The sequence below is a fragment of the Engraulis encrasicolus genome, chromosome 10, assembly GCF_034702125.1.
Source record: "Engraulis encrasicolus isolate BLACKSEA-1 chromosome 10, IST_EnEncr_1.0, whole genome shotgun sequence".
NCBI classification, from domain to species: Eukaryota; Metazoa; Chordata; class Actinopteri; order Clupeiformes; family Engraulidae; genus Engraulis; species Engraulis encrasicolus.
In genome coordinates this window covers 1,690,270-1,700,269 of record NC_085866.1, presented here as the reverse complement: position 1 = coordinate 1,700,269, position 10,000 = coordinate 1,690,270, and the positions used below count along the sequence as shown (strand labels likewise).

Sequence of the window (10,000 nt, the reverse complement as noted above, 5' to 3'; positions counted from 1 at the left end):
AATGTCTGAGGGTACAGGTATCATGTCTAGTATGTTAATGTTTAATGATGTTTAATGTCTTGATGTCTGTTGTGTATGCCTATTGCAGGCTGTGGCAAGTCTGTGATGGTGGTGAGAACGAATTTCCCCTTCAATAAAACTCTATCTGTCTGTCTGTGTATGTAGCATGTGTATTATGGTGTAATAAACTAATTTTACTAAAGTTCGCACAGTTCTTTACGACCAGGAAGCAAGTCGGCTTACAAATCTCCCCGTCTGTCTGTGGGCAGGTCGGGAGACATTCGGACTAGACTTGTTTATGAAATAAACTAGGCTACTCATCGCTCTCGTCCATTCACAAGAAACGGCAGTGCCCTACGCCGGCGATTGAATTAAAAGCAACGGCCATGAAAACATCTTCACGGATGCATTCTGCTGTGGTCAAGGACAGAATTGTCCATAATGATTTTGAGTCACATAGACAGACACCTCCCTGAAGGAAGATTGGGCTACATCTCCGCAGCCAAAAACCAGGAAACTGTTCCACGGCATCCACCCAATAGATAGACACAAGCTAACCTGGTACATACACACATAATTTCGTTACAAGTTGACACCCTCTAAACAAGCACACAATCGTTTTGGTTCTGTGGAACTACTACCTTAGTTCTAGCGGAGACTGCAGGCAAGTCGCTAGCTGTCTGCGCGTCACTTGATTTCATGGGTATCAAAGCCAAGTCAGCAGAGAGACACGGGCTAGCCAGCTGACGTTAGCCGCACAGCTGACACACAGGACTCCCCCCAGAGCCAACATCCAAAACAATGGATGTTTTCAGGTCATCTGAGCGTGTTCTCTATGCCGCAACTCACACAAACTACGGCATGCATACTTGTCAAGCTCAGATGGTGCATTCTGTAATAAGGACATAGCTAGTTGGACTGTGTTTGCCTATTTGCACAGAGCAACAGAGCAACCAGAGTATTCATTCCCACAGCTGGTTAGCAATGCTAACAGAGCGGACACTGGCTGGGGTATTCCCTGGCGCTGCTGCAAAGCCCAAGGTAAAAAAACAAAGCCCAGTCCTCGGTCTGCACACACGGGGCATGTGAATTTACAAAATAATTGAAATATTTGGCATATTTACCTTCTCCTCGTCAGCGATCGGCTCATCGAAATCCGTCATTTTTGCTTGTGGAGACCAGCGCCTCGCCACGCAAAGCACCTCGGGAACAAATCTGTCACGGCGGTCATAACCATAATAGGTCAGAAGACGCTGATTGGTCCACAGCCGGGTCACAGGCCGCTGATTGGATGGCGACGGCAACACAATATTCTTCGTCGCTCCCTGTCTGTCAGTCGGCAATCCATCATGAACCGTAGAACCTAGCGCATACAGACAGTGAAGACAGAGATGAGAAGAGAGGCCGCCTGACACGGTTACCCAGTTATGGCCCGAGGAGGGATGTCTTACTGGCATCACCAAGTACACTTAATTATACATAATAACTGAATGGCGTCTCAGGCGCTTCAGCAATGCAGCCAGAGATTCTAGGAGTAGCCTATCCAGCCTCTCTGATGCAGCCACCTGCCACTGGACCACTGCTTGCATCAGACAGGCTACTTTGGTAAAGTTGACATTTCATCCAGTTTTACGCCCATTGCAATGGATATCTACTGCAAATTGAATAAATATGCAGGGAAAACCTTTAAAAAAAAAAAAAAAAAAGATTTCTCATTTTGTGACCTTGGAGCCTGACATCAGAGGAGGCAATACGCATTTGAAGATGCAGAGCTGAGAGAATATAGGCATATATAAATAACTAAAACAAAAATAAAAGTAGTTACTACTTAGGAATTATTTTCTCCTTTCAATGAATATCCACATTGCTAGGGGTGTGTGTGTGGGGGTGGGGGGTGGGGTGGGGGTGGGGGGTGGGGGGTGGTGCGGTTGGCAGGATGAGTAGGCCTATAGCAAAAACAAAATAAATTAAATCAAATAAATAACGTAAGTAAAGTAAAATAAACAAAACAATAGGCAATTATTCCCATTAAGAACAGCATCACATAATCTATTGCATCGCTAATGGGGGATCTACAGTAGGCTACTCTGACTGTGTCATCAATTTCTTCTTTACAGTGTAGTTTTATGTTTCCTCTTGGATGGGTTTCCAAGTCCATCGAGTTGGGAACAGGGAGGGCACAGGGGGAAAATAGTGTGACAAGACCCATGTCAGCGGGGCCAGAGGCGATTCAGGGGAAATTGGGGCCCCAAGCGAAAATTCAAAAGAATGAACATTTACTGCCACTACTATAGTTTAAAGTATGTTAGTCTGAAGCTGTTATTCACCAACTGGCTTGGGGGCCCCAACCGGCTGCCTGCCTAGCTTGGTGACAAGATGCGCCTCTGAGCGGGGCCTTGGCTGGAAACTACTGGTTTGTAGGGGTCATGACATGTGTTAGAGCCATTTTCTATGTTTTAAGTAAAATGTTTATTTATGTACATAGATTTTGTATTTAGAATTTATATTTACCAGAATTATAGTTAATTTGGATACTTAGGAAGTATTGTATATATAGGCCTACTTAGTGTTGTACGAATTTCATTTTGTAATTTTGTAGTTTACCTAGACACTAGCTACTGTGGTGCATTTTGATTGGCTGCTGATATTAATATAAAACCGTCAGGACGCATGAAGAACGTCAGTGTAGAAGCCACGAACCTTAGGAGCATCACAGTCTTTTGACCGTCACATTTCAGTTATTACTTAGATAGGAGTTAGGATTCATCTTTTGTTTTGTATGATTTTAAGTTACTATAAAGAAAGACATCAAACTTAAGTTTTGGACTCCAGACTTTTATTTCTGTTTTGTGTCGCGTCCGAAAGTAACTCTGAGGTTCATGGCTAGTGAGTCACCTGCACTCACATTCAAGTCAAAAGACTAGCCCAAGCCACGAGGGTTGCCGAGGATTCGGAGCCACGCTACCGGGCTGAGAGGAGGACATGAGAAGTTGGATGCTGCCAGCTCAATAAGAAGACAGAAGCACCTGAAATCGCCTACAAGGTTTGAGAGGAACTGAAGCAGTTAAGAAATACTTCGACTGCAGTGCTGGCTGAAGCAAGCTTTCCCTGGGTCAGGTCTGATATATCTATTCATTCCCGTTAGCATGCTACGCTACTTAGCGCGCTAGCTATCCTGCTAAGCTGACTGTGCAAAATCTACAGTAAATGCCCAAAGGATAAACAGTCATTCCTGTTTATGCAAAACGATCTTTCACAAGTAGTAACTCTTTTCACAAGTGTCTGTGAATGTTTGGAAGAGTTTAGAAGCTGTGAGGAATTTCGAAATTGTCACAGTTAATGTGTGAAGATTCACGTGTGAAACAAGATGGCTGAATTAAATGCTGAGTCAAATGCGGATGCGCCTAGTGACCAGAAGAGGGCACCAAAGCCCACGGAAAGGGCAGTGGAGGAGAAAATCAGGAGATTAAAAGATGAGAGAAGGGGAAAGTTGGCTCAGTTAACAAAGCAACGAAAAGAGATTGAAACATTGAAACAAGATGAAAGCAATGTTGAAAGGTTACAATGGGAAATTCTACCCAAGCTAGAAAAATGTTTTGGAGAGTATAAACGGCTTAATGAAGAATTATGTGAGATTATGAGTGAAGAGGAACGAAATACTGATCAGGAGACATTTCTAAACAGATGTGAAGAATTAAAGGCATTCATAAACGAACTAAATGAATGGATTGAAAATGTGCAAAAGTATTCTCATGAAGAGGAAGATGATATTAGACCACAGGATAGTATTTCTGAGACTCACACAGTTAGGAGCCGCTCATCTCAGCGATCCAACACCAGTTCAGTGCGCTTGAGACTTAAAGCAGAACACGAAGCACTGCTAAAGCAAGCAGAAGCTATTGAAAAGAAAAAAGAGATTGAGGAAGAAGAAATGCGCTTAAAAGAAGAAGAAATGCGTTTGAAAGCAGAAGAATCACGCTTGAGATCAAAAAAGGAACAGTTGCAGCTTGAAACTGACATTGCTGCTTCACAAGCTAAATTAAAAGTTTATGAAGATTATGAAGATTCTCAATCTGTTCATGATTTACTGGAACCAGTCACAAAGCCTAAAGTTGAACCTAGGTATGTGACTGAAAGCAAAGAGAAGTATCATAGTCATGATTATGGGCACATTGGAGCTGCAAAGCTACCGCAGGATGTCAAGCCTAGATCAGCTGCGCCAGTTGTCTCTTCACAGAGAGGACAATCTTCAGGAAGGCAAATGACTGACAACACTCAGAATGCTAATTCCGCAGATGACCTGTATCAAGTGCTACAGCGTCAAAACCAAGTGACTGAAATGCTCATCAAGCAACAGAGTCTGACTCAACTGCCTCACAGAGACATATCAGTATTCACAGGAGATCCTCTGACATACAGGTCTTTCATAAGAGCTTTCGAGCATGCCATCGTTAGCAAGACGGACAGTCAGCAAGATCGCTTGTATTACCTTGAACAGTTTACGAGTGGGGAGCCACTTGAACTCATTCGCAGCTGTGAGCACATGAGGCCAGACAAGGCTTACAAAGAAGCCAGAGCATTACTCAACCGTCATTATGGTGACGAATTGACAATTGCTAATGCTTACATCAAGAAAGCAATGGACTGGCCGCAGATAAAGCCAGATGACAGGAAAGGATTGAAAAACTATGCCTTGTTCCTGATTGGATGTGGTAACACAGTAAGCGACGTGGACTACATGGACGAGATGAACAATCCTACCACTATGAAGAGCATCTTGTCCAAGCTTCCATTTAAGCTGAAAGAGAAATGGAGGGGCCATGCCTACGACATTTATGAGAAAAAGGGAAGAAGAGCCAAATTCCCTGACCTGGTGGACTTTGTGTATCATCAAGCCAAAGTTGTCAATGACCCACTGTTTGGTGATATCCTGGACGCCACCTCAGGTAAACAGGTAGACACAAAGAAGAAGTCCAGCTCAGGAAAAGGTGAGTCAAAACGAAGCAGCTTTGCAGTGAATGTGGCTGCTACTGAGAAGAGCGCCCCCAAAGGCCAAGCTGAGAAGAAAGCAGCTAAGTCAGGCAACGCTTTCCAAAGTCCCTGTTTGTTCTGCAAGAAGAACCATGCACTCAGCGTGTGCAACAAGATCAAAGAGAAACCCCAGAACGAGAGAATTGACTTTTTAAAGTCACAAGGGCTCTGTTTTAGCTGTTTGGCAACAGGACACCTGTCCAAGGACTGTAAGAAAAAGAGCTCATGCCCTGATTGTTCCTTTAAGCATCCTGCTATCCTGCACGTTGTGAAGGAAGAGTCAGCACAAGAAAAGAACAGTGCAGATGACAGCGCATCGAATGCAGCGGAAGAAACGAACGCTCTCGTGTCAGCAGGATGTGGAAGAGGTGACCAAACTGGGGCTGGGAACAACGCTTGCATTCTTCCCATCGTACCTGTGCAGATAAGACACAAGAGGGGCTCAAGTATAATCAAAACGTATGCGTTCCTGGATCAAGGAAGCACCGCTACTTTCTGTACTGAGGACTTGGCAAAGAAGTTGAACATCCGAGGAAGAAAGACGGAGTACATTCTTCACACCATGTCACAGGAACAGAAAGTCAGCAGCTATGTCCTAACAGATCTGGAGGTGTGTGGCTTAGATGGACAAGACTACATTAAGCTGCCCAATGTGTACACGCACCCAGACATACCTGCAAAGAGAACCAACATACCACAGAGGAAAGATTTGGAGAAGTGGTCTTACCTGAACCGAGTCCATATTCCAAAACTGGAAGCAGAGATTGGCCTTCTCATCGGTTCCAACGCTCACAAGGCTATGGAGCCATGGGAGATCATAAACAGCCGAAACGAAGGTCCTTGGGCTGTGAAGACGGCCCTAGGGTGGTGTGTTCAACGGACCTGTCAGCAGATGCCAAGACAAACAATCCGATGGCTCTGAGGGACAGAGTTTCTCAGTGAATCGCATCTCTGTTCTAAGCATAGAAGACATGTTGATGAGGCACTATGAGGCTGATTTCCCCGAACGCCGGTGCGAGGACAAGTCAGAACCATCACAACATGACAAACAGTTTATGCACACTGTGACAACATCAGCACATCTGATCGATGGCCATTACACCATCAAGCTGCCTCTGAAGGAAGACTCTGTGAAGATGCCATGCAACCGTGGTATAGCTGAGCAACGGCTCAACTCCCTGAAGCGGAAGTTCAACAGAAATGCAGACTTCTTTCAAGAGTACAACAGCTTCATGAACAACATCCTGGAGAAAGGCTACGCCACCAGAGTTCCAGATGAGCAGCTGAGTCGCAGTGACGGGAGAGTGTGGTTCATCCCACACCATGGGGTGTACCACCCGAAAAAGAAAAAGTTGAGGGTTGTGTTCGATTGCGCGGCAACATACCAAGGAGTGTCGCTGAACGACAGACTGCTACAAGGGCCGGACCTTACAAACACCCTAATCGGAGTGCTGCTGAGGTTCAGGCAGGAGCCTGTCGCACTGATGGCGGACATCGAATCCATGTTCTACCAGGTGCGGGTTCCAGACGATGACGCGGATTTGTTGCGCTTCCTTTGGTGTCCAGGCGGCAATTTGAACGAACCCGTGGAAGAGTACAGGATGTGCGTGCACCTCTTCGGAGCCACGTCGTCCCCCAGTTGCGCTTCGTATGCGCTCAGGAGAACAGCACAAGGCGCAGCTGCAACTACTTCACCAGAAGCCGCAGAGACAGTCCTCAAGAACTTCTATGTGGACGACTGTTTGAAGTCAGTTGCCACCGAAGAGGAAGCTGTGCATCTTGCAAAGGAGCTGACGGAGTTGTGTGCCAGTGGCGGCTTCCACTTAACCAAGTGGGTAAGCAACAGTAGGGCCTTGCTGTGCTCCATCCCTGGCGACGAAAGAGCAGCTGAAGTCAAAGATCTGGACTTGCAGCAAGACGAACTACCAGTTGAACGAGCGTTAGGCGTGCAGTGGTGCACAAGTTCCGATAGCTTCAAGTTCAAGATTCAGCTGCCTGACAAGCCATGCACAAGACGAGGCATCCTTTCAGTTGTTAGTTCGGTGTATGACCCGATGGGGTTTTTGGCGCCACTACTCCTGCCCGTCAAGCTCATTCTGAGAAACCTTTGCAAGAACAAACAAGGCTGGGATGAGGAAATCTCAGAGAAGCCACAACGAACATGGAAGAAGTGGCTAGCAGACCTTGACAAGCTGTCAGAGCTCAGCGTGAGCAGATGTTTCAAGTCCAGCTCATTCGGAGTCACAAAGGTCGCACAAATCCACCATTTTTCCGACGCAAGTCAAGACGGATACGGGGTTGTGTCTTACCTCCTGTTGACGAATGAGCAAGAACAGAAACACGTTTGCTTCTTGATGGGCAAGTCCCGAGTTGCTCCGCTCAAGCAAGTTACGATCCCAAGGATGGAGTTGACAGCTGCCATGGTCTCAGTCAAGGTTGACCGAATGCTAAAAGAAGAACTTCAAGTTCCCTTGACACATTCCATCTTCTGGACAGATAGTACGACTGTACTAAGGTACATTGAAAATGACGCTCTTCGTTTCAAGACGTTTGTGGCTAACCGCGTCTCTTTCATTAGAGAAGCCACCACAAGAGCTCAGTGGAAGTATGTCAACACCTCCCAGAACCCAGCTGATCAAGCTTCAAGAGGCTTAAAGATAGAGAGCTTCATGTCAAGCGACAACTGGTTTCAAGGGCCTAGCTTCCTGAGCGAGCCTGACCACTGGCCAGAGCAACCTGAACAGTCTACTTACCTGTCAGAAAGTGATGAAGAGGTGAAGACATCAGCTGCTGTATCGTGCACGAATCCAGTGGTCGACAACACAGATCCAGTGAACCAACTTGTGGAGCATTACTCCAGCTGGTACAGACTCAAGAAGGCAACTGCTTGGATTCTGCGCCTAAAAGAGATACTGCAACACCTGAGTGAGAAAAGAAAAGAATTAGTGAAAGCTGTGAAAGAATCTGAACATGACACAGAAAAACACAAAGCAATGGTTGAAGAACAAATGAACACCTGTAAAAAGAACTTGGAAAAGAAAATGCTCACAGTTGAAGAGCTATCCAGAGCAGAAATGGAGCTGATCAAATACAGTCAGAGACAGACCTATGCTGAAGAAATAAAAGTTCTACAGAAAGGAAATAAAAATGTGAAAAGAACCAGCTCAATTTTCAAATTGGATCCATACTTACAAGATGGTGTTTTGAGAGTAGGGGGCCGCCTGAACAGATCAGCGATGCCTGAGGAGGCCAAGCATCCTTTCCTTCTGTCGAAACAACACAGAGTAGCCTACCTCATTCTCCACCATACCCACCTAGAAACTGGATGCGGCGGCAGAAATCTTGTCCTGGCAAGACTAAGACAACGATATTGGATACCTAGAGCCAATGCAGCAGCAAGAACAGTGATCACAGAGTGCAACCTCTGTAAAAGACTGCATGCAAAGGCTGGGGAACAGAAAATGGCAGACTTGCCACAAGATCGTCTGCTACCCGACAAACCGCCTTTTACAAACACAGGCATGGACTACTTTGGTCCTTTTGAGATAAAAAGAGGACGAACCAAGGTCAAACGGTACGGAGTGCTCTTCACATGTCTGACAGTCAGAGCAGTGCATATAGAAGTCGCATACTCCCTCGACACGGACTCGTGTATCAACGCTCTACGTCGGTTCCAAGCCAGACGAGGCCAAGTGTCTGTCATCCGTTCCGACAACGGCACTAATCTGGTCGGCGCAGAGAGAGAGTTGAGACAAGCCTTGAAAGAACTGGACCAAAGCCGCATCAATGAAGCTATGATGCAGAAGGGAGTGCAGTGGCTGTTTAACCCGCCTGCTGCATCTCATCATGGCGGCATATGGGAACGTCAAATTCGTACCGTGAGGAAGGTCCTGCGTTCTGTTGTAAGGCAACAATCGTTAGATGATGAAGGACTGCAGACTTTCCTGTGCGAAGTTGAGAGCATCATTAATGGGAGACCTATTACAACCAACACAGATGACCCCAACGACCTCGAGCCGTTAACCCCAAATCATCTACTCCTGTTGAAGACGCAACCCAGCATGCCACCTGGTGTGTTCAGCAACGACGATGTCTACGCACGACGGCGCTGGAGACAAATTCAGTATATGACTGATTTATTCTGGAGGAGGTGGACCCAGGAGTATCTGCCACTATTGCAAGAGCGGCAAAAATGGCTTGGATTGAAGAGGAGCTTCAAGGTTGGAGATGTCGTCCTTGTCGCGGATCCATCCCTGGCCAGGAACTGCTGGATGCTGGGCAGAATCACCAAGGTCGTGCCAGACTCCAGAGGGGTGGTCCGAAGTGCTGAAGTCCGGACGAAGACCAGCACCATCCAAAGACCAATAACTAAACTTTGTTTATTGCAGGGAGAAGAATGAAGAAAGAAGAGAAAGACTTACCTGAGAAGATTAAACTTACCTGAAAGCTGAAGAAAGTTAATGATAAGTTAGATATGCAGTAAAATGGTAATGGCTCTGAGTTTAAGTTTTAAGTTGATAATTGATATGCTAAGGCCTAGTCAATTAGGGGCTGGGATATGTTAGAGCCATTTTCTATGTTTTAAGTAAAATGTTTATTTATGTACATAGATTTTGTATTTAGAATTTATATTTACCAGAATTATAGTTAATTTGGATACTTAGGAAGTATTGTATATATATTTAGTGTTGTACGAATTTCATTTTGTAATTTTGTAGTTTACCTAGACACTAGATACTGTGGTGCATTTTGATTGGCTGCTGATATTAATATAAAACCGTCAGGACGCATGAAGAACGTCAGTGTAGAAGCCACGAACCTTAGGAGCATCACAGTCTTTTGACCGTCACATTTCAGTTATTACTTAGATAGGAGTTAGGATTCATCTTTTGTTTTGTATGATTTTAAGTTACTATAAAGAAAGACATCAAACTTAAGTTTTGGACTCCAGACTTTTATTTCTGTTTTG

The 10,000-nt window shown here is 45.4% G+C and overlaps 2 protein-coding genes across 2 annotated transcripts in view; one reads left to right on the top strand and one right to left on the bottom strand.

Annotated features, from left to right (window-relative positions):
• Positions 1–1,214, bottom strand: part of LOC134457516 (F-actin-capping protein subunit alpha-1-like) — a 19,717-nt gene extending 18,503 nt beyond the window's left edge. Inside the window, exon 1 of the mRNA XM_063209523.1 lies at positions 1,125–1,214. Within this exon, the coding sequence (XP_063065593.1) occupies positions 1,125–1,163 (39 nt within the window). The 5' untranslated portion in view covers positions 1,164–1,214. The remainder of the gene's footprint in view (positions 1–1,124) is intronic.
• Positions 1,215–6,161: 4,947 nt separating this feature from the next.
• On the top strand, positions 6,162–9,677 carry LOC134457515 (uncharacterized). The gene has a single exon (XM_063209522.1). It carries the CDS (start codon positions 6,168–6,170, stop codon positions 9,429–9,431), a length of 3,264 nt encoding a protein of 1,087 aa, XP_063065592.1. The 5' UTR covers positions 6,162–6,167; the 3' UTR covers positions 9,432–9,677.
• Positions 9,678–10,000: the final 323 nt, after the last annotated feature.

Coding starts and splice junctions, on each gene's coding strand:
- LOC134457515 (XM_063209522.1), top strand. CDS start 6,168: ATGCCATGCAACCGTGGTATAGCTGAGCAACGGCTCAACTCCCTGAAG.